We start from the raw sequence: 24734 nt of genomic DNA on the forward strand, positions 1-24734 counted from the left end.
ACATAAGTAAAGGCGTGGAGGAGGGATGAAGTGAATGCAGACATAATAGGGCAGTTGGGGACCACAGAGTTGCTAGGTTTACAATGGAAGGTAGACAATGGAGGGGAAGAGGTAGAAAAGGTGGCGGGTGCTCGCTCACTGAGCTCCTTGCAGGCCACGCTTACGTCCCACGGAACACATGGAACGTAAAAGCCAGCCCGGACACGTGAGAAAAAAATCACCAAGGCTCCGGGTGTTATTTCCGCAGGGTCCCCCTTCGCAGGTAAAACAGAACCTGGAGTTAGCCTACGGATTCCAGCTCGGCCCCCGGTACGCCGTGTGGCCTCGGGTCAGCCACATAACCTCTTAGCCTCAGGCTCATCATCTGGAGAACGGGGCGGGGGGGGGACTTCAGTGCCTACTCTTCAGAGGGTGGTGATGAGGATTAAATGAACGAAGCCACCGGCAGTGCTGAGCACGTGCCTGGCACTTAGTGAGCGTGAGCATGTGAGGAGAGACTCACTGTCACGCCCTCTGAACCCAGGCCGCATAGCTGTCGTCTCTATGACAACGCCATCTGCGAAAATTCTCTCCTGTCACCCTCTAGACACCCTGAGAGAAGAAGGGGTTCGGGATGGGCTCAGCGTAGGCTGAGCTCTAAAGTAAGCAGTGCCGTAGAAGGCTCCGTAAAGACAGGCGCGGCAGGACATACACACGCATTCTCAGATGTCAGCCTCTCTTCTCTTTCCCGGGGAAACGCAGCCAGACTGGGTCTGGCCCAAAAGAAGCCAGTTCAAAGCACAGGCCTGTTCTGTGCCGGCCCCACGCCCCTCCTCAGGAGATCCGGGTCAGGGTGGGCTGGCCATTCCTGAGACAACCTCATGGATTAGTTTCCAGTTTAGCATAGCAGCCAGACAGATTTTTGCGGTGAAGTCATCCAAGTCAATTAAAAGGCATTTTTCCCTGCTGTGAATTCAGAAGTCCCTCCGGTTCGTTCCAGCTTTCTCTGAGATGTTTCCTAATAGGTTCCACCCTGGGTTAATTAATAACCCTTGGTTCCTACCGAAAGGCAGGGGCTGAAATCCTGTAAGCACATCTGGGCAGGGCTGCCTGCTGGCAGGGCTGGGTTGGACCCTGCGGGGCTCCCTTCATCAGGGAGCGAGCCAGACCCCAAATAGTGGGGAAGGCAGCAGAGCTGGCAGCCAAGGGGAAGAACGGCCAAGCAAAGGCTGAAGGTCAAAGCCAGAGGGGCAGCTTGAGGAGGGCAGGAGCGGGCGGAGCGGGGAGGTCAGGAGCAGTCAAGGCTGGAGAGCAGGGAGGTTGGGGGTAAGCTGAAATGTGGGGTGAGGCGTGGGTCAGACGAGTGGCCAGGACTCATCTCAGATGGTGCCTCAGATGTGGCTGACAGTGGCTTTTTAAAAATATATATTTTTATTGATGTCAGGAAGGGAGAGAGAGATAGAAATGTCAATGATGAGAGAGATTCATTGATCGGCTGCCTCCAGCACGCCCCCTACTGGAAATTGAGCTCGCAACCCAGGCATGTGCCCTGATGGGGAACTGAACGGTGAACCATCCTGGTTCACAGGTCGACGCTCAACCAGTGAGCCACAGCAGCAGTGAACAGTGGCTTGCTTTTACACATCATGTGGGTATGGTTCCATCCTCTTTATGTTAAGGAAAGTGGGTCATCCCTTCTCTTCTTAAATACGAATCACAGGGATGAGAATGAGGGTTCAAGGGCTGAGACAGAATGGCAGGAACCTACGTGCAGGCATGCAGGCCTTTTCCCGAACCACATCCCCAAGCATGATGTTCAAACATAGATGCCTTTTCACCCCCAATCCAGAGCCGAGTTCCCAGTCTCTGGTCTCCTGCCACCATTCCCACCCAGTCCATTTTCCTAAACCACTGTCAGCATGGACATCTTAAAATGGAAACATTATCACAGGACTACGTGGGTTTGCAAGTGCAATAAGCCCGGCTGGTGTGGCTCAGTGGTTGAGTGTGGACCTATGAACCAAGATGTCCTGGTTCGATTCCCCATCAGGGCACATGCCGAGGTTTTGGGCTCCATCCCCAGTAGGGGGCGTGCAGGAGGCAGCCAATCAATGAGTCTCTCTTATCACTGATGTTTCTATCTCTCTTTCCCTCTCTCTCTGAAATCAATTTTAAAAAGTGCAATAACTATGTCCCCCTGCCTCTGGGACACGGTTTCAAGCTGCATGCCTTGCAACATAAGCCGCCCCCCCCCTCCCGCCCCCACCCCCCTGCAGCAGACGGGTCTCTAGCGGCTGGTCTAGCACCATCTCCCGCCACCCCTTCTCATGCACCATGCACGCTGGTTGTCTTCCCCACGTGTGACAAGCTGAGGTTTAAAGCGCGCTCTTAGGCTGGGAGGCCTGACGTGCATGCATGTCTGCCCCCTGCTTGGCCTGACGCAGTCCATTCTCTTCCCCAAATCCCCGCTGGGCATTGGCTTCCCGTGAAGCCTGTCTTAAGAGCATCCAAAGCAAGGTGGACGGTCCCTCTCCTGTGCTCCATGGTGCTCTGCCCCGGTTCTGGGACAGGCCTCCCACCGTGTGCGACAGTGACCAAGGTCTGTCTTCCCGCCTGGGAGAGCACTGAGAGTGGAGGGCTCCGTCACAAGGCCGGGCGCAGAGCAGGGGCGCAGGGGGCGTTTCGGGAAGGAGGCAGCAGGTTGATCTAAGATGAGTTATGTCCTCAGGACGTTCATGGGCTCATAGAGTTCTCCTTCGGCATTTCTACTAATTTCCACGGGAGGCTCTTGGAGCTGATGCTCACGGGCAGGGCCGAGGTCGAGGCAGTGGGTGGCAGGGAGGAAGGGTGAGTGCTGCCCAACAGGGTAGGTGGAGGCTAAGGGACTAGGCGCCGGACTTCCCAGTGCAAGATGGACTCGCTTTCACCCCCACTGCTCCCTTCGTCTCAGCTCTGGTTAGGGTGCAAACGGGTGGACAGCCCACCCGGGAGGAGGGCCCCAGGGGAGCACCAACTGGTAAAGCGGCCCCGTTCATTCAGAATCAGCGGGGCCCCTCCAACCATGTATCCATGTCCCCCCACGTCTCCTCCCTGTGCAGAGCTCCCCCACCATGTTCCCCACACGGCTCCTCCCTGTGCAGGCCCCCCCCCCCCGTGTTCCCCACATGCCTCCTCTCTGTGCTGGGCCCTCCGTGTTCCCCACATGCCTCCTCCCTATCCAGAGCCCCGCCCCCCACACGTATCCTCCACACACCACCCTCCCTGTGCAGGGCCCTCCATGTCCCCCACAAGCCTCCTCCTGTCCAGAGCCCCCTGTGTCCCCCACACGCCTCCTCCTGTCCAGAGCCGCCCATGTTCCCCACATGCCTCCTCCCTGTCCAGAACCCCCCTTCCTCCCCCCTCGTCCCCCCGTATCCTGTTCAGGGCCCTCCTCTGGGGTCAGCGGTTGCCCGCACTCCATCCTAGCCCGGCCCCTCCCCAAGGAGAAAGCTTCTTGCAGGTAAATGGAGGAAACGTGGACTTCATGACCAGAGCATTAGACTAATTCATTTGCTATTGAAACCATCGGAAGGGACGAGTGGCTTCTTAGAGGAGGAACAAAGGCAACATTGGCAGGTGGGGAAGGCAGTGGGAAGAACATGGCAGAGCGATGGGGCCCTGGCTCCCCACACTTTGGACTCAGCAGTGATTTGGTGTGTGGGCTGGGCCCAGTCACTTCCCTTCTCTGACCCTCTTAGCTGTTAAACAAGGAGGTTGGAGGAGATGGTCCTCAAGGCCCCTTTCCGGCTCCACCCTGCTGTGACGGCACCACACCCTCCCTTCCCTCACGCGTCACCCAGGAACACGGAGCACCCTGACCAGGACCTCGGCTGACTGCTGGCAACAAAAAGTCAGAAGTTGACCCAAGTGCCAGCGAGGGCAGCATGTCACGGGCATTATGAGTGGACGTAGATGGAAGTAAAAAGCATTCACATTAAAATACAGCATAGGCCTTCTCCCTCCCTCTTCCTGGGGTTCCCCCTGTCCCTTCCCAACTCACCCTGCTCTTTTGATTCAGGAGAAATTACAAATTCTCATGAGACGCTCTTCCAGAAAAAGACTCCTAATGGCTCACACTCAGCATCTGGTGCTTCTGGCTGAGTAAGAACTTTTTCTATTTCGTATTCTCCCAACTACACAGCGAACTTCTTCGGAACGTGGATTATAACATTTTCATTTCTGAATAATCCCCGAGACCAATGCCTAGAAACCACTGCGGGCCATGGGTGTTTAATTATGTGAAGGCGATTGTAAAACCAGCTGTAATACTCATTGAACACTTTCCACATGCTGGTATCTGCTCGGAGCGCTCCAAATGGGGGGTTCTGTTCCAGTCTCACAGCTCTATAGGTATGTTACGATCACTGCTGTTATTTTATTTATTTTTATTTTTTTTAAAATATATTTTATTGATTTTTACAGAGAGGAAGGGAGAGGGATAGAGAGTTAGAAACATCGATGAGAGAGAACCATCGATCAGCTGCCTCCTGCACACCCCCTACTGGGGATGTGCCCGCGACCAAGGTACATGCCCTTGACCAGAATTGAACCCGGGACCCTTCAGTCCGCAGGCCGACACTCTATCCACTGAGCCAAACCGGTTAGGGCCACTGCTGTTATTTTAACTTTACATTTGAGGAAACCGAGGCACAGGGAAGTCGCATCACTCAGGAAGTGGCAGAGCCAGATTCCCACCCGGGTGGGCTGGGGCCAGAATCGGAGCTATTATACCATTGGTGCTGTCTGAGACACACAGTTCCTCCGCAAGACAAACAGGGAACATCACCTCGGGGGCAAACAAAGAAGAAACAGAATCCTTAACAGGGGACTGTGTGGCAAGAAGCCAGAAACATCAAATGCGGAGTCAGCACCATCACGAGGAGTCTTTTTGCTGGAAGAACATCTCAAAGGAATTTGTAATTTCTCCAGGAGATCCCAAGAGCAGGTGAGAGCCCTGGCCCGGTGGCTCCGCTGGTTGGAGCATCATCCCACGCACCAAAAGGCTGTGGGTTCCATTCCTGGTCAGGACATATCTGGGTTGCAGGTTCGATACCCAGCTGGGGCGTGTACGAGAGGCAACAATGTATGTTTCTCACATCAATGTTTCTCTCTCTCTCTCTCTCTCTCTCTCTCTCTCTCTCTCTCTCTCTCCCTCTCTCCCTCTCTCCCTCTCTCCCTCTCTCCCTCTCTCCCTCTCCCTCTCCCCCCCACCTCCTCTCTTTCTAGAATCAATGGAAACATATCCTTGGGTGAGGATAAAGGAAAAAAAAAAAAAGAGCAGGGTGACTTAGAAAAGGACAGTGGGACCTGAGGAAGAAGGAAAGGCCAAAGCTGGATGCAGACAAGTTCAAGACCCAACAGACACTCTGACAGATCTACTCAGTTAGGAGCCAGGACCCTGGCATCGGCTGAACCTGGGTTCCGATGCCAGCTTCCCTGCACTTACTGGCTGTGCAACCCTTCCAGGGCAGTTTATTTAAGCCACCTGAGCCTCAGTTTCCTCCTCAGCAGGCATGCTGTGTGGGTTAAATGAGTTAGCACATGGGAACCCCTTGACATGGCACGGAGCACACAGTACACGCTCAATGAAAGCTTCCTGCCATCACCATTGCTATCTCTTCTCCATCTGCCTATTGTCTCCTTAAACTGGTGAGCCTAAAAATGGATCCAGGATGGAGATACACCCACATTCATCAAGGCCATGGTTGAGAGAAACACTTGCTCCTCCGATGAGTTATGTTTCGGCGAGTCCACCCTAGTGGCCCACCTGCTTTTTTTATTCCCCCAGCTGGTTCTTAGATTTGAAAAAAAAAGAGAGGCTTCCATGGAGACCTGCACGCTTTTAAAAAATAATACAAAACAGAACACCTGAGGTCAGGGTACGCCAAGCCAAACAGATAAATCTTGCAGGACTGTGTTAACAAAACAAGGCTTAGTGGATCAGAGCGGGGAGAGTTCGGTGGGGCTCAGCCTGCAGAGAAGCGCCAAGCTCTGGTGAGCTTCAAACATAAGGAGGTCACAGGGGAGGACCAGATGATGGAGCACTGCAGAGTTCCACTCCAACGCTTGGGCTGCATCCGGGAGAGCATCCTGGGCAGGGCGGACTCCAGATCCTTGGACCTGGAGCATCCTAGGACCCTAGACCAGAAGGCCCCATCCATGCAAGCTCGACGAGGGTAATTTGGCAAAATTGATCAGAATTACAGATGCCCTGGGAGGTGGACTCTGGGATGGACGTTAGGGAGTGCTCTGGGGAGAAGGGAGGAAGCGGGTCCGGGCAGAGGGAGCGTCTCAGCAGGGGCCTTGGCCAACTCCATAAGGAGCTCGGAAGCGGGGGTGGCCCTTCAGAGCTGTCCCAAAGTGGGCTCAGAGCGTGAGGTCTTTATACCCTGTGCCAGCCAGTCACGGAGTGCAGCTGCCCCAGGACAGAGATGTACCTTGGGCGAGTCCTTCACTCCTCAAGGTGCACTCTGGCACTCACTACCTGCAATGCTTCTGGAGCCAGTTCTATTTCTAGGAAGGAATCCTATGGCTACACTAACAAATGACACACATCTAGCCTTATTCGTAATAACAAAGTTATGGACAATACCCTATGGCAGTGGTCGGCAAACTGCGGCTCGCGAGCCACATGCGGCTCTTTGGCCCCTTGAGTGTGGCTCTTCCACAAAATACCACGGCCTGGGCGAGTCTATTTTGAAGAAGTGGCGTTAGAAGAAGTTTAAGTTTAAAAAATTTGGCTCTCAAAAGAAATTTCAATCGTTGTCCTGTTGATATTTGGCTCTGTTGACTAATGAGTTTGCCGACCACTGATTTATACCAATAGCAGGCATTTGTGTAAGAGTTGGAGCTAGGACGATGGTAGCACCCTCCTCTGTCACTTCAAGCAGGTGTTTGACCTTTCTGAGCCTCAGTTTCTTCACCTGCCAAGTGGGGAGAGTCACAGTGCCCACCTCGAAGGGGCTGCAATTAGATTATGCAGGCAGAGTGACTGAACCCATGCGTTTGCCTATTGTTCTTGTGTCTGCAACATTGGCCGGAAAGTACAGCGGATCAGAGGAGGGCTCTGAAGTCAGACGGCCTGGGTTTACAAACAGGCTTCTGCCAATCATACGTCAGTGACCTTGGGAAATCACGCGTTCCCTCTGAGCCTGATGGAGGCAACGCCAGCGCCCAGGCCAACAATAGAAAGTATGAAGCCTTAGCGTGTAAGTGCTCAACAGGTGACAGCTATTGCTGTTTTCAACCACTCATGCAGGTGGTAGATAGCTGCAAAGAGTAGACTGCGTCCTATTAAGACTTCTCTTTTTCTGGACTCAGCATCTCTAGTTCCTCACACTGAGCCCCTTTGCTCATAGAGGCCAATCCTCTCTCTCCAATCACTCTCCACAGAAGGCATTCCAGGTTGATTCCCCCTTACAGTGTGACACTGAGCTGGGTGACACTAGAGTCTGACCAGCATAGAGTGTGAGAGTGTGTGTGTGTGTGTGTGTGTGTGTGTGTGTGTGTGTGTGTGTACCATCACCTCCCTGTGTTCTAAATGCTGTCCTTCAATGATGCAACCTGAAGTAGCATCAGGTTTGGGGGTATTAACAACCATAACCATAGTTCATTGAGCACTTACTATATGTGCCAGGGACTATGCTAAGCATAATAGGTACACTGACTCACTGAATCTACACAGTAACTCTAGGGGCAGAAATTATTACTCTCACTTTGCAGGTGAGGAAACGGATGCTTAGAGATGTTGTAAGTGGAAGGTCAGCACAGCTAAAATATGGGGGAGCTGAGATTCCATCTCTAGTTATCTTAATGTGGAGCCACAATCTTAACCTCCGCCCCATACTTCCTCCCACAGACATTAAGAACTTACTCAACTCAAATCTTAGGTCCATTCTTTTCTTCATGGGATTTTAACAAACGAAGTCTTCCCAGTCCTGCTCCTCTTCAGCTGAGTTTTTTAATAGGACCCTATAGTGTTATCTCCACTCAGTTTGATTGCATCAAATTTAATCCCATTCAGCTTCAAGTCACTGGCAAATGCAATCTGGTAAGTTGCTGTTAAGGAGGAGGAGGAGAGCAAAGCCAAGGGCAGAGCTCTCTGACAAGCCATTAGATAAATTTCTCTCAAGTAGTCATTTCCTAATGGGGGTTATGCTTGACCTGCCACCCTTCCACCGAACTGAATTAACATCCAACCTCCATTTCTCTATCTCACTGACAATTACTTCTTAAAATATCGTATGGTGTTTATGGTCAATATCTACAGCTAAGATCCACTCCGAGGAAGGTTGCCCAGGAAGAATTGTGGATGGAAGGCAAGTGGGTATGAGGGAAAAAAAAATGATGGTCTTGAGTGTTAAAAAAAATTTTCAGGAGAAAATCCCACCTTTCCTTCCAGAAGACACTTAAGTTGAGGAAATATGTAGTTTGAGGACAAAAGATGAACAGAACTCCAACCAACAGCCTTCCCTGGGACCCACACACATCTATCTAACCCCATCCCCGAATCACACAAGGATGGGACTCAGGGGAGCCACTGGCATTCGTGAGCAAATCATCTTCTCTTGCCTCTCTCTCCATCGGCTGGAAGAAGGCACTGTCGTTCCTTATGCTTTGGTACCTCTGCTAACACTGAGGGAAGACTGACCATGTAATTTCAGCCTTTTCTACTAGAGAAGAATGAAGCCCAAGGCCTGTCTCATGAGTCCTAGTCTGCTAGTCTCGCAGAACTGTGAGTCCACTTGATATTAATCCATTCATCAACCCCATCACTTGTCCCACTGAGGGGTGACGTATACCTGTGGAGACAAAGACCCTTTGCCTCAAACATAAACAGAGGAGAGCTTGACATGCCAAGTGCCCTGGCCAGAAGCTCTCAGGCCCTGCTAGGACACTGCTGTGAGGCCCTGCAGAGCCAGCAGGGCATTCTGGGTAATGGAATGCAACACGATGCAGTTCCCCACCACGGGCCTCCTTGGGGTGTCTTCACTTCTGGCTCTGCAAGCGCTGAGGCAAGCAGTTTCTGAACTGGGGGGAAAGGGTGGAGAGAAGGGGTGGAGGCTAGGCCAACCACAACTAACTCATTCACTCTGTCCAGCAAAACTCAGACGGTGCAATTATCTGGTTAATTTGGCCCTTAGTTGGGAGACAGACTTCCAAAATGGGGGGGAAGCCAGCTCAGACTAAACAGTGGCTTCCATCCTAAGTCTTCTCCCAAGCGCTAGAGGATGCATATGAGATTTCTGGGGGTTGATGATGTGACCCACCCATTGATCCAGATGGGAAAATGACAGACAATTCAGACTCTAAGATGGGGTTGAGGACGGCATGTTTTCCATGGAAAAATGTCCAAATGATCTGCTAATTGGTCTCCTGGCTAATTTGTCTTCTGGCTTCCATGGAGGGGGATGGCTGGAAATGAGGCAGACTCTAAGTTAGCCAATGTTTTCCAGTGGGATTGTAGCCCTCCTATACTGACTGAGGGTCCCCAGAGCCCCAAGGGGAGTTATTCTTAGGGCAATTCCTCAGATGCTCCTGCTCTTTGGTTTCATTCCCATAAGCTGGGCCAGGGGAGGCACTGACGTAAGGGTAAAATTAAAACGTGCCGCTGAGGTTTTCACAAATGGGATCAGACAAGGCTAGCGACGCAGGTAACCGAGCAGTTAACAGATGGTTGATGGAAAACTCCAATTTTTGAAGGGAGATTAAGGAGCAGTGATTTATCTCCCTTGGAAACGGACAGCCTGGAATCTGTGCAACCTAGAAGTGATTCAGCCAGCGAATCAGTCCTAGTATGTGCCAGGCCCTGTGCTACTTGAGAATGAGATCCAAACAGCCAGGGTCCCTACCCTCATGCAAGTCAGCTCACATTTACATATGTGGTTAAACACTCAGATAAGGGCCAGAAAGGAAATGCTGGGAATAACCAAGTTACCTGATGGAGATCAGGGTGTGAGGGCTTAGAGGAGGAGTCTTTGAAGAAGGGATTTTAATGTTAACACTTCTAAGAATCTAACTTGCTTTTTAAGAAAGATCTCTCTGGCTTTAGTACAAAATATAAATTGGAAGAGGGTGAAAAGATGGAGTTAGGAGGCTGCTGAACAGGAAGATTAGATGAGAGCGGATGATAGTTCAGCCAAGAATCTGGGCAGTGGGGATGGAGAGAAGGGAACAGACTAGAGAGATAGGGGCTGCAGAGTCAACAGGATCTGGTCATTGAATGGGCGCAGGGCAGAAGGAGAGGGAGGGATCCAGAGACCATAGGTTTCTGGCCAAGGTAGAAGGCAGACCTGGCCCTCTTCACTGAGAGAGGAAATGGGATGGTGAGTAGGTTGGGGTTGGAGAACATCATGCGTCCTGTTTTGGAGTCAACCAAACTGGATTCCCCACCATTGCACACCCTGCACTTCTGGCCTTCTTAACTTTGCTCACATTGCTTCCATCTCATACACTCCTCACGTTGCCAGCACTTGTTGACAGCATATCCATCCTTCAAGACGCATTGCAAATAGCACCCTCTCCTCGAAGCCACTCCTCACTCCCTCAGTTCGTGTGGCCTCTGCTGCCCACAGTGCTAAGTTTGGACCTCTCTTTCCCGGGTCCCACCTGTGTGGAGGCTCTGGGAAAACTTACCTTGCCTCCTTTTCTGGACCACAAGCTTTTTGGGACAGAACCTCTGCTTCTATAGCCTCGCTCCCCACCTTAGCTAGTAGCATAATAGACGTTCGACAAATATTTGTTAAGTGAACGAAAATAACCTGCTCTTTGCCATGGAAGGAAAACCAGTGGACACTGGACGGACTTGAAAGCCACAGGATCAAATTGAAATTTAACTTGTTGGAGTTTTAATACTAAGCCAACGCAAGTGAGACGCTCAGAAAGGCTTTCTGTTCCTCCAGCACATCAAACTCAGAGTATTGGAAAAGTCACACCCCTCTCTTCTATTTACTGCACTTTTCTGAGTTGATCCCATAGCAGGGACCTTTCCTGTATTACTGGTATTAACTGTTTGCCTTTGGTAATGGTGATGATGATGATGATGATGATAAAAGGGAGACATTTACTAAGTGTTGGGATGTGCCAGGCACTGTTCTAAGTACTTTTCATGGACTAACTCATTTGATCCTCACAGCCACCCTATAAGTCGATGCTATCATTACCGAATTGTACACACAAAGACACTGAGATGCAGACAGCTTAGGCCACAGTTAGCTGGAATTTGAACCTAGAATCTGGCCCCAGAGCCCATGCTCTGACATGCTAAAGCCAAGCGCAATTAGGTTGGCGTCCAAAGTTGGCCACTGACTTTTTTTTTTCTTTCTTTCCCCAAGAAATGAGGGAATTGATGTTGATATTCTTGCTAATTCTAAGAGCCAGTATTCAGGATTCTAATCTCCTTTAAAGCTTTAAGTAATTTAATCCCAACAATGATACAAAAAAAAAATACAAGAAAATGATACAAAGACGTTAAGTCACGTGCCCAGTACCCAGAAAATGAGGGAGCCAGGATTCAAAAAAAAAGAAATAGTGCTCCCAGCCCAAGTAGTTCCATGCATCAGAGACCATGGCAGGGATGTGGGGAAGTGGAATAATGGAGCTCATGGGCCTTTGGGCTCCCCACGCCTATGTCTATCAGAGAAGCTCTACTCGTCTCTATTTTGTAGAATGGGCTCCTACTTAAGATATCCTTAGAATCAGGAAGGTTCACCTGCTAAAACAAGAAGATTGAAAACCACTGGACTGAATAATTCTGGAATTTAATGAGACTCCCAGGTATAAGCCAGGATTTTTCTGGTAACCTTGGTTCATTATAGCCACATAAGCTTGGGGTCTACGGTTGCTCCTGGGAATGGCTCCAGCGTGAAAGGGTCAGCGTGACAGTGATAAGGACTCCACTCCAACCTACCTGCTCCACCCGGATCTCAATCTCTCCGTTCACCTTCTTTCCTTGGAAATACTTGGCCCTGTGAAGGAAAGGAAGGCATTTCTGAATAAGGATGCGGACTGCTTTACCCTTCCTCCCTTCTCCCAAAGGCCTTATTACCCCCCGAGGCGGGTATCCAGGCACATTCTCTACCAACGTGCTCTGACATGACCACTGATTTCCTCAGTATTTATGCGTATTATGCAAGAGACAGGGAAGAGTACTGATGGGAGAGCTGGAGACTCAGGTTCTCGTTCTGCTAAGGTACTTGACCTTCCTGAGTCTCTGTTTTATCCTCTCTAACAGTAAGAAATGCATACCTGTATGCTATACTTCTAAGGGTTATTTTAAGGATCAAATGAGATAAAGAATCCTACATAAATAAATAGTGCAAAATTATTTTATTGAGTTATACCCTATGTAGTTCATAAAGGACTTGTTACATTGATCTCTCCATTTACTTATTTCTCAATTTGTCCATGTGTCCAGTGAAGTGGACCTTATCTGCTCCTTTGTCCATCCCTCCATCTATCCATCCACCCATCATCCATAGGCCCATCATCCATCCATCCATCCATCCATCCATCCATCCATCCATCCTTCCATCATATTCCCTCCACACCCCTGCATCTATCTTCCCATTACCAGTAAAGGGCATCCCATCTACTCATTACTCAAGGCAGAAACACAGACATCATTCTTCTTACCTTTCTCTTTCACTATCCCTACTGATTCTGTATTCCAATTGTCTCTCAATCCACCCACTTGCCCACTTTTCTATAAAAACACCCTAGTCTTGGCCTCCTTCACCTCTCTTCTCATATGGATTCTCTTATCATCCTCTACTTTTCTTTCATAACACATAATACAAGTATAATTAGTCACCGTGTTTAATACCTGTGCCCCTCTGCACGATAAGGCAGTTCTCTGAGGTCAGGAACAAGCTACCTTATTCGTCATTCCATTCCCATCACCTACCAGACTGCTTCACACACAGCAGGAGCTCCATTACTATATGTTGAATGAGTAAATAATTGAAGATAAATTTTAAAAAAAACAACAACACTTGTTTTCTCTGTGACAGGCTGTAACCTGTCATCTTTCTCATTTAATGCTTACAACCACCACCGTGATGTAGGGGTTTATTATTTCCTATAGACAAGGACACTGAAATCCAGGGAGATGAAACACTGTGCCTACATAGCTTGAGTGCCGGCCTTCGAATTCCATAACTACGTCGTTGCTTGACCCTGAAAAATAGCAGTGAATGTTGGGGTGCTCCTGGGTTTAGATGTCTTTCCACAAGGCAAAAGTAACAAAAGTTTCCATTTGCTCTTTTTGTTGTTGTTGTTAATCCTCACCTGAGGATATTTTTCCATTGATTTTTAGATCGAGTGGAAGAGAGGGAGAGAGAAAGAAAAACATCGATATGCGAGAGATACATCCACTGGTTGCCTCCCTCACATGCCCTGACCAGGGCCAGGGATCAAGCCTGCAACCAAGGTACAGGTCCTTTTTAAAAAATATATATTTTTATTGACTTCAAAGAGGAAGGGAGAGGGAGAGAGAGATAGACACATCAATGATGAGAGAGAATCTTTGAATGGCTGCCTCCTGCATGCCCCACACTGGGGATCAAGCCCGCAACCCAGGCATGTGCCCTTGACCGGAATTGAACCTGGGACCCTTCAGTCCGCAGGCCGATGCTCCATCCACTGAGCCAAACCAGCTAGGGCGAGGTACATGTCCTTGACTGAAATTAAACCTGGGACCCTTCAGTTCGTGGACTGACGCTCTATCCACCGAGCCAACTGGCTAGGGCCCATTTCCTCTTTTTAATTGTTGACGAAATGAATAGTTCTTAGTCACTTGCTGCAATCTCACCGTGTTAAGCATTTCCATAAATCTTTTCTGGGGCAGAGACAGCTCTTTGATCCCAACCCATTTTCTTCTTTTACACAGTGAGAGAATTTATAGATTGGCACACACAAAAATGTATATCCCAACTCCCCATTCAGCTATGTATGGCCACGAGATTGAGCTCTAATCAATAATTTGCAATGATTACATTCAAGAATCTTCTTAGTTTCTTCTTCCATTCTTTCTCCTGGAACATCAATGATGCCATCTATTCTTCTCATCCTTTCATTTGCGGAGGAAAAGAATGCTTTCGACATAGATATCATTCTTCTTACCAACTTCAGTCTGTCTGCTTCCAAAGTCCACCCACACTTCGCCGATGCTGTGGAGTTCATCTCTTTCCAATACGGCCCGAGTCTCTAATGGACAGCGCTGCTATTAACCTCACTTTTCCTTACAATGTTCACAGGCTCTGATGTCACGGAGGCAGGAGTTCAGTGGGACAGGAGCAAGATTTTGTTTTTCTTTCTCCCAGGATGGTCTTATACAAAATGTGTGTAAAGCCAGCCTCATGCAAAGAGAACCTTTTCCCTTAATTTGTGGATTTTATCACCAATTCTTAAAGACAGTGTCGGCAAACTCCAGGCACTGGGATAAGCCCATCTCTGATGTTTTGTGGGGCCCGGGGCAAAAGAACAAATGGAGGACTAGGAGACCTCCATTAAGTATATAAAATTGATATATAAAGCTAGCAACATTTAAATAAAACACATCGTTCTGGTCTTCCTTCCATAACAAACACAGTTGCATCATTTCCTGGAAGAGTCAGAATTTAAACTTCTCAGAATTCTGTGCTGCAGATGATGGGGCTGCTTGTGCGGGCTTGAGGGCAGCCCAGGCCACACGGCCAAGCTTTATCCCCTCACCCACACCCCCATCCACAGTTGTCCCTTGGCCATGTCTTGGCAGGACGGACCAGAGAAGCGTCCTACCCAGGCCCTGGAATTGGGCCTGGTCCCTTTAGGTAGGAAACTCTAGACTGCACGGCCCTAAGGGTGCAATTGGCAGGGCCCTCCTTTGCTGCCAGGAGCAGTATAGCGGGTAAGGGCCACGGCAGGACTTAGATCAAGGGTCTCTCTCGATTGGGTAGGAGTATTGGGCGAGCCTGGGACCTGGGGGTGGTTACCAATGAATGCAATCACTAGAATACTGAAGAGAACATGGATTTAGAATCATACAGGCTTCAGCAAAAGCTCAGCTCTGCTATTCACTCACCACGGACTTAACCCAACTAGGTCCTAGTTTCCATGTTTGTCAAGTGGTGATTCCATCTACCAGTCAAGATTGTGGTGACAAAGTCACTTGGTCTTTTCTGTAATAAGATAAGAGTGTCCCGGGCTCCAGGCTGGACCACCTGGCGGCAATCCCAGCTCAATCATTCCCTTGCTCCATGACCTTGGTTACTCTTCAACCTTCATGTGCGCCAGCTTCCACTTCTGGGACATGAGGATAATCATAGTAGCTGTTACACAGGCTTGCTGTGAGGATTAAATGAGACAAGACTTATACAGCACTTAGAACAGCTCTTGGCACATAGTAAGCTCCAAAGTCTACAGCCCAGGGCCCAAAACAGAATCAACAAAAGCAACAGAGTCCAGCTGGTACGGCTCAGCGGTTGAGTGTAGACCCAGGAACCAGGAGGCCGCTGGTTTGATTCCCAGGGGTGGGGGGAGGGCATGCAGAAGGCAGCCGACGGATATTCTCATCGATGTTTCTATCTCTCTATCCCTCTCCCCTCCTCTCTCTCTAAAAATCAATAAAAACAGATACTTAAAAAAAAAAAAAAACACCAACAACAGAGAACTACTGAGTGTTTACTCTGTGCCTGTGGGTGCCATGTGGCAGGGACCCACAAATAAACGAAACGCAGCCTTACCCTCACGGAGGTTACAAGACAGAATCAGTATTCCTCTCACTCTGATCTGTCCCATCGATGCAATAAGGGATGGATGATGATAATGGTAATAGATAAGTGGCATCGATAACTAAAGCCTCAAGCCTTTCACATCCCTCCTCTGATTTGACCCTAATGTCACCCCTGAGAGGTGTCGGGCAGGGAGCAGTCCCCAAAAGTTCCAGACGGAGAAGTCCCTGCTCAGTCCCACAAAACCTCTAAATGCCCCTTATGCTTTAAAAGATCTTGGGGATCCAGACCTTGATTTGGGGGATTCAGTCCAGACCCTGTGGGTCTTCCATGAGCTGGACCCTGCTGACCTATGGCCCATTTCTCCTCCATTTATCCACCCACCACATGGACACTCGACTTTCTGCAATTCCTTCAACACATCCTATGCTTTTATGCCTCTGAGCCTCCGCACATGTGTTCTCTGCTTAGGATGGCCTCCTGCTCTTCTCTGCCTGCTGCCTCTTTCTCACTCCATCAAGTTTTCCTTGAAAGCACCCCCCCTAACAAGGCTGGTTTAGGTGTCACCCTTCTAGGCTCCCACAGGGTGCTGTCCTTAACCATCATAGTAGGGATCTCCCTGTGTTGTAACTACCCATTGCTTGTCTGTCCCCTGCCCCCTTACACCTAGTCTGTGAGAGCCTGGAAACCCGAAACCGTGTCTCAGTGCTCACTGAATCTCAGCATCCGGCACAAAGGGCCGGGGCCCAGGGCATGTGTTTAACAAATGTTTGCTGACTGGGTAAATGCATCACGTCTTCCAGGGATAGGCCATAGTGCATCCAGTCCTGGAGACACGTTACTGCCATCTACCGGTACACTTGTGTAATACACTTACACATCCACACCAACTAGGATGTGGGGTCAGATTGTGCAGTGACAGGCAGCTGGCAGCCCTCGCCTTGATTCTAACCTGGACCCCAGAGCACTTTGTTCCCCACCGGTACCACCCAGGTCGCTCTAGCCTTCCAAGCCCTCTCACCTTCCCGGGAGGAACACTTGTCTTGCCCATCTCCGGGATGTTCACCGCAGGGCCTGGCAGACAGATGCAGGCTGCAGCAGAGGGTCAGGCAGTCCATCCCCCTGCCTGGCCGCGAGTCAGAAGTCTGTCTCCTGACAGGCCACACAGACTGCTGCCTCCTTGCCGGGGGGCTCATTCAGGGCTGGAGCAGCCTGAACAGCTCTGTCTGGCAGAGGGAAGGGTAGGGATGGTCTGGAATTCTAGATGCCGTGGGGGCTGGGGCGGCTGCCTCCAGAATTGTCCGGCTGTTTGACCTGGGGTAAAATGGACAGCCCCACTGTGCCAAGGGCTCTGTCTCCCTCAGGAAGACCTCTTCCTGATGCCCTACTAATGTTTCGTCTCATAACGAGCTCCCTGAGCATCCTGGCCAATCAGTCAAGCCCCTGGCCTTGGGGAGGAGGAGGGGGCAGCTCTGACTCCACCAAGCTTCCATCTCTGTGGGTGGTCTCCTAGTTTACAGCCACATCAGAGGCACCAGGAAGGAGAATATTATAAAAGCGGCGCTGCCTGGGGTGGGAAACCCCGATTTGGGGAGGCGGGATGTGGTGTGAGAGAAAGATTTATGAGGAGCGGGTACCGAGGCTTTCACGGCTGCAGCAGGGGCGGGAGGAAGAGGAGAATTAGCACAAACAGGATCCACCTGTGTCCAAGCAGCACCCTCCCGACAACTCCGGCTGGGTTAGAGTCACGGAGGCTAGGCCTCCGCAATGCCCTCCCCAGGGAGGAGGGGTCAGGTTGGCCTGTCTCAGGCACAGCCATCTTCCCACTGCGCCCCGGTTGGGGGAAGGGTGGGGGAACGGGGAGGCAGGAATCGGTTCCATTAGATTTTCATGTTTCCAGTGCAACACCTCAGTTGCTCATCTGTGGCCTGGACAGAAGGCAGGCGAGGCGGATGACGGATGAGGGACCACGCAGGAGACGGCTGAGGTGGACACACACAGGCCTTTCCCAGTTAGCAGGACAGGGAGAGTCACGTGGCAGTTTGGTGGTTGAATGGAGCTTCGTCCAAATTCAGAGATCCGAATCCAGCACCATTATTCACTTCCAGAATAGCTAACCTCCTGGCCCCTCCCCGCTGCCAGAGGACCCTCCAATGATGGGCAGCCTCTCCTTTTAGTTTGGGGGCTCCAGTGGGTTTGGAAAGAGACTCTGAGGGTAACAGGCCCCTCGCACCTGTACAGGGATCTGTGGAGGTAAGAAACCGAGACCTATTAGGGCCTCACGCCACAGGATGTGACAAGCATCCCATCATCGGCTCCTGAGAACAATAGGGAAGGAGATTTTTGTGGCTAGGCTGGGTCACAATTCACCTCATCTATTCCCTCCCTCATTGTATCACTATTGACGGAGGCCCAGAGGGACTGGGCACCCTGCTAGGCATGAAGGGAAAGGCTGATACGGTTTCTACTCCTATGGAGCTAACACGCTCTTAGAAAAGGCTTAAAACTAAGCAGGTGAAAAAGAAATGATGAGCACTATGTATAAAATGCACGAAGCGATAGAGGATACATGTGGGGAGCAGGGGAGCTCTGAATTATGTTGGTCAGGGAAGGCACTGACACTTTCATGGACCATCTACTGGAAATAAGGGTAAAGATAGCATAACCAGAGGGAGTCTCATATAAATGGATGATAACCACACAGGGCATTAGCCCAAAGATCCCAACCCAGTCTGAGGCCCACTTCAGTCATCAATCCATCCAATATTTGGCTATTCTTTGCCAGGGCTACGGGCCTTAAAGATGAATGCGAGAGGGTCTGGATGTGTGTGTATGTGTGAGAAGAGGAGAAATGAGTTGGGTAGATGCTGTGGGCCCCCCAGGGAGGGCGGTGAATTTTCCCGGGGCATGTCCCTAAATGTACAGGAAAAATGAGCAATGGGCATGGAGCGGAAGGTCTAGACTTGAGTTGGTAGCTCTGGCACCGGTTGTATGATTTTGGACAAGCCTCTACTTCCTCATCTGTAGAATGGGGATAAGAAAATCTACCCATAGGGTTGTCATGATAATTAAATGAGGATGCAGAATTAAATGAAGACCTGCTAGCAGGTGTGTTGATCACCTGTGAGCTGCTAGGGTGGACCCTCACTTCTCTAGGTAAAGAGGCAGGGCGGGCACCACCAGCCTCAGGGATAGACCCAGGTCCTGTCCAGCTCTATTTATTTCCTAGCCCTGCCTGACACAAATGTCAACGCTCCCAAGTCTCAGTTTCCCTTGTACTTGTAAGAACATGAATATGTCTGCTGTAAGTCCCCCATGAATGACCTCCCTGACACACGGCAGGTGTTTAATGTCATCTCTTCCCCTTCTGTCCATTGAGGGCTGAGTTCAAGTGATGGGTCATTTTCTCACTCCAAGAGGAGGAAGGGGGCAATATCTTCCTTGCTGTGAATAGAACTCCTGCTTCATGTCTAGTGTGATGGAAACTTGCCCTAGCTGCTCCCTGGCACAGGCCTTCAGGGTAAACAAAGTCATCAGCCATCCACTCCCTGTGACTGCAGAGATGGGCTAGAACGTCATCTCCAAGTCCCTACCCCTCTCCTCTACAAAGACACAACACTGTGTCACCCTCATTCCCACAGATATCTCAGAGTCCACAACTTGCATTGCACCAAAAGGGTTAACATTTAGAAGGCTAAGCTGTTCCCTCAGCAAACATTTAATGAACATCTAGTAAGAGCACAACCAGGGGAAGTTCCCATGGGAAAGAAAATGCACTCAAAGGTAATGCATACCCAGATGCAAGTGACTAATACACAAGCATTCTAGAAAAGGGATACAGATGGTATACGGAAGATGAGAAGATGGGGACCATGAGAATATTGAAGGCACAGAGGAAGACTGAGCAAACTTATTTCTTCTCCCTCTCTCCTTCCCTCCACTCATCCATTTATCCATCTATCCATCCATCCACTTATCCATCCATCCACTCATCCATCCATCCATCCATCCACTTATCCATCCATCCACTCATCCATCCATCCATCCATCCATCCATCCATCCATCCATCCACCCATTTTTCCATCCATCCATCCATCCACTTATCCATCCATCCATCCATCCATCCATCCATCCATCCATTCCCTCACTTACCCATCCATCCATCCACCCACCCATTTTTCCATCCATCCATCCATCCATCCATCCATCCATGGTCTATTATGTGCTCAGCTCTATGCTAGTCCCTAGGAATTGCACTGAACAAAACAGCCTCCCTGCCCTCCTGGTATTTACAGTCTAACAGGAGACAGGAGAGGAGCCAGACTGCATATCTGCCCTGACTCCTGTCCTATTTATCAGACGTTGCCAACTGGCAAACCTCATGGAGTCCACAGTCCTGTGTTATTGGACTTAAATTGTATATTTCCCATTTTAAAATAGAATACAAATTCCAGATCCCTGGCTTCCTTTGAAAACCAATCATGGCAGCATCAGGCCCTTATCTCGCATGGTAGACATCGCTGAGTGGGTCCCAGCTGCTGCCTTCGAAGGACCATCGGTTCTGACGCCCAGCACGGTCCCCACTGCTCTTTGTCATCTCGTTGAAGCTGAAGCTGAGCAGCAGATACATTTTTCACAGAGCTGGTGCTGTTGTTTCATTACAGTGAGGAAGCATTTCTCTACGCCTATCCCTTTTCCTACCACCTGTCCCTTCACTCACCGCCTGGCTTATATTCTGTGAGCAGCTGCGCGGGCAACCTCTAATTTAACTAATTCCCTTCTGAAGATGGCAATTAGCTCAGCGCAAATCTTCAGGAAACACACACCCCTGCCCTTCCTGCAAAGCCAGGGTGGGAGGTGAGGAAAATGGACACGTAGCCCCATCCCCTCTCCTGCCGGCACAGCCAGCCTCCCTCCTGCCCAGGAAGCACGTCCCAGGCAGGCGTCCACAGGCCCCGGAGAAGAGACGTTCTGTAAAGAGGCTGGCACCTGCCAGGCGCCCTGCATCCCCCAGGGCAGGGCTGTCACCGGGCGGGGTGAAGTCTGTAGGAACAGGCACAGCTATTACTAAGAAAGCCCATGGCGCCTGGCCGATGTGGCTCAGTGGTTGAGCGTTGACAGTGTCGACCTATGAACCAGGAGGTCAGGGTTTAATTCCCGGTCAGGGTACATGCGCGGGTTGTGGGCTCGATCCCCAGTAGGGGGCACACAGGGGGGCGCTGATCTATGATTCTTTCTCATCATTGATGTTTCTATCTCTCTCCGCCTCTCCTTCCCTCTCTAAATCAATAAAAATATATTTTTTTAAAAAGCGCATGGCAGCTGAGGGACTCCTTCATTCAGAGGGCCTGGGTGAGAAAACCACGTTTTGGAGGATGAGGGAAGTATCGCAGGTTAAATTGCTGAACTCCTCACAGACACATCAAGGCAAGAGCAGGGAAAGCGACTGAGACAGAGTCAGGAAGGACAAAACGAAAAGCTCCAGGTCCCGAGAGTGTCCTGCTCAGTGAAATAAGTCAGTCAGGGAAAGACAAGTATCACATGACCGCACTCATATGTGGAATCTAAGTAACAAAATAAACTGACGAACGGAGTGGATCCAGAGACACGGAAGCATGGAGCAGAGTGTGGAATCTCAGAGGGAAGGCCGGGGAGGGTGGGTGGGTGGGAGGTAATCAACCAAAGACCTTGTCTGCATAGATGCATAACCCATGGCCACAGACAATAGGGTGCTGAAGGCCTGGGGTGGGGGGTGGCGGGCTGGAGGGGGTCAATGGGGGGAAAAGGGGGACATATGTAATACTTCAACAATAAAGAATTTAAAAAACAAAAAAACAAAAGCTCCAGGCTCAAGAATCCTTTAAGGCAGTGGTCGGCAAACTGCGGCTCGCGAGCCACATGCGGCTCTTTGGCCCATTGAGTGTGGCTCTTCCACAAAATACCACGGCCTGGGCGAGTCTATTTTGAAGAAGTGGCGTTAGAAGAAGTTTAAGTTTAAAAAATGTGGCTCTCAAAAGAAATTTCAGTCGTTGTCCTGTTGATATTTGGCTTTGTTGACTAATGAGTTTGCCGACCACTGCCTTAAGGGCTTCTAGACTGACCCCTCTGTAGTCTGAGCCTCTTCTGCATTATCCCTCCCAAATGTCCAGCCCAGCTGCGCGTGGACACCTGCATGTGACGGGGAGCTCATCCCCTCACCAGGCAGCACACCCCCTCACCAGGCCGCCCACGTGATCTTTGGCCGACTTTCCCATTCTGTATATTGCACTGAAGTACGTCTCCCTCTTTGCTGGCCCCACTGGTCCCGGTTCTACCGATAGGGAGCCACATGAAACAAGTCCTCTACCTGGGCTGTTTCTAAACCTGGCTCTATGTTATTTTAAAAAAATAGTTTCCTGAGCTCCAATCGAGATGTTCTGACTGAGTAGTTCTAGGGGGACATCTCACCCACTCTGACTTATGGTAGCAGCACCTCCACTGCTTCTGCGTGGATGGGACCATGCCTCTCCCTTGCACAGTCTTGGTGCGACTGTCCTCAGGACACACTGTGGACGCCACCCAGGTTTCTCCATCCCCCGGAATTTGATTTTTTTGAGCCGAGAGGCAGCAGGCCGGAAGGACCCCAGAGCTAACTTCTCCAGAGACTGCCCCCATCTCCCTGCCTCCTAGGTCCTGGCAGAGCCCCGGGTCCTGACCTCTCTGAGACTCAGGTCTTCATCGTTTCTTTGGATTCTGTGAGCCTCCCACGTATTTCCAATACATCCCCATGTTGCCCGAGTCAGCCAAAGGCTGTTTCTTTTCCTCGCAAAGAGCCCTCCCCAAAACAGAAGGTGCCTTGGAATCTGAACGTCATTCTGATGGAAACAGTCTTTGGGGGACCGAGATCTTGGTCCAGTGACACTGCTTGACGTGTGAGGAAACTGAGGCCGAGAGGAGAGTGGCTGCATGGCGATGGCACTGCACCAGCAGAGAAGGGGTGATCAGGGAGAAACAGCATCCATCCGATTTCCTCTCCCCCTGTCCCCTTCTTCTGCCCAAAGACATTTCCCCCAGATTTCCCAGCCACCATTTCAGAGGCTAAGACTCTACCAGGGCGGGAGAGACAGCCCTCCACTGTTCCCCCCTCCCTCGCTCTCCCCCACGGGCTGGGGTAGGAAGCAGCAGGGGCACCAGGCCTCCGGATTGGGCGCTCGAAGACCTCACGGAGAGAGGTCAGCACTTGAAAAATTCCTCAAGTCAAAGGGCTTGGGCTTGGGTGCCACACAAGGCCCTCACTGTGTGCGCACATTGTCTGCCCGATAAAAGGGGCCGGGCCTGGGAAAAGGGAGCCCGTCTCCAGGCGACTGGGCAGGCTGCTGGGGAATGCCAGGGCCCTCCCCTCCCCCAGGCACCAGGCACCAGGGCCAGGCCTTCCAGGGGGAGGGGCAGGGGTGCCAGGGTGGAGGGGTGAGTCCAGAAGTCCAGTGTCACTGCAGGTGGTGCTGCCTGGCCTGTGGGAGGCAGCGAAGGAAGCCACGAGGAAGGTGACGTTAGGCCTGCCCTAGCTCCCTCTCCCTTCCACCCCTGCATGTGCCTACAGGAAACTGGCAGGGCCTGTCCTTGTCCAAGGGGAGTCTGAGGGTAGGGAAGGGGTCGGGGAGACGTAAGGATTTTGTTCCCTAGGGCCAACTGCCTTCAACACGGAGGTGTGTGTCTCAGCTCTGAGCCCCCCAACTAGCTCTGGGAGGAGGGGACCGACTCCACCCTCATCTTCTCATTTTCAGAGACCAGATCCCCTCCCCCAGGGTTCTGGAAGCGGGCCCTCCAGCACACCCAGCTGAACCCAGACGCATGCCAAGTGGCTTCCTTCCGCCTGGCTCCCAGCGCCGCTATGTTCACCCGCAATTAGTAACTGCAATTACTTGTTAATAACAGTCACCATTTCGGCGCCTGTTCCGACAGGCTAAGCCCTGAGCCAGCCCCACCCCAGGCCATCATTTCTAATCTTTTCAAGAACACGTCACAATAGACATGGCACGGTCCGGCCTTACCACTGAGGAATGTGCGGGTCAGAGGTCAGGCGTGCCCAAGGTCACGGAGGGCGAGGGAGGATGGAGACCCAGGCGGCCTGCCCGGGACTGTTCGCTCTGCTTTGCTCCTTCTCTGCTGGGGACTGACAGTCCTCAGGCCTCACCGCAGGCAGGGAAAGCTGCTCTCTGAAAATGGGGTCATGTGGGGGTCTGGTTTGGCTCCCCAACCAGAACGCAAGGAAGCCCGAAGGCCAGGCTCTCACTGGGCCTGTCCCATAAACAGGGTGGCCACATAAAACACAGGACAGCCGGTAATCTGAATTCCAGATAAAAACAAATAATTTTGTAGAGTCTGCACCAAATATTGTGTGGGGTATATTTATACTAATTCATCGTCTATCTAAGTATTAGTTAGGCATTCTATATTTTTATTTGCTAAATACGGCAACTCTACCCCCCACGCCATGTCTGGTGTTGCCGGCTGTGAGTTCAAACCCTCCGCAGGTGGCACAGCGAGGAGCGGAATGTCCTGGTCACCATGGGGCCAGTTAGACGCACTGTGAGGCTTTGAGGCAGCCCAGATGCCCTGCAGTCCTCGTGCCCCCGAGGTGGAGGCTGGGGCCCCTGGGTCATCAGCTGGACGAGGAGGGGGACCCCAGGGATAGCATGGAGGACACAGCGGGTAAGGTTCCCAAATTCTAGGGCACTGAGTGTTTTCAGGGAAAGACGCCCCCAACCCCCCAGGGCATTCTCAATCCTGAATTCTCCCATCATGATAACAGCGTTTAGCAAGAGCATCCACTCATTCATTAATCAAGTCACCTCACTATCCTATGTGGCCCTGTGTCAGGCCCTGTGCTAGGCTCGCAGGACAGAGGTCACACAACGGAGGCACAAGACCGCGTCACACTGAACGCACTGAAAACACTCATAATGGAGAGGAGCAAAGTGCTCTCACCGGAGCCTCATAGCACCCCGTGAGCTCAGTGCTAAGGC

The 24734-nt window shown here is 50.9% G+C and overlaps 1 protein-coding gene across 2 annotated transcripts in view; it reads right to left on the reverse strand.

Annotated features, from left to right (window-relative positions):
• SYN3 (synapsin III) overlaps positions 1-24734 on the reverse strand; it is a 391487-nt gene that overhangs the window by 335284 nt on the left and 31469 nt on the right. For both annotated transcript variants that reach the window (XM_080662983.1, XM_080662984.1), the window contains exon 3: positions 11927-11984. In XM_080662983.1, the coding sequence (XP_080519109.1) occupies positions 11927-11984 (58 nt within the window). The remainder of the gene's footprint in view (positions 1-11926; positions 11985-24734) is intronic.

The sequence above is a fragment of the Plecotus auritus genome, assembly GCF_963455305.1.
Source record: "Plecotus auritus genome assembly, chromosome: 3".
Lineage (NCBI taxonomy): Eukaryota > Metazoa > Chordata > Mammalia > Chiroptera > Vespertilionidae > Plecotus > Plecotus auritus.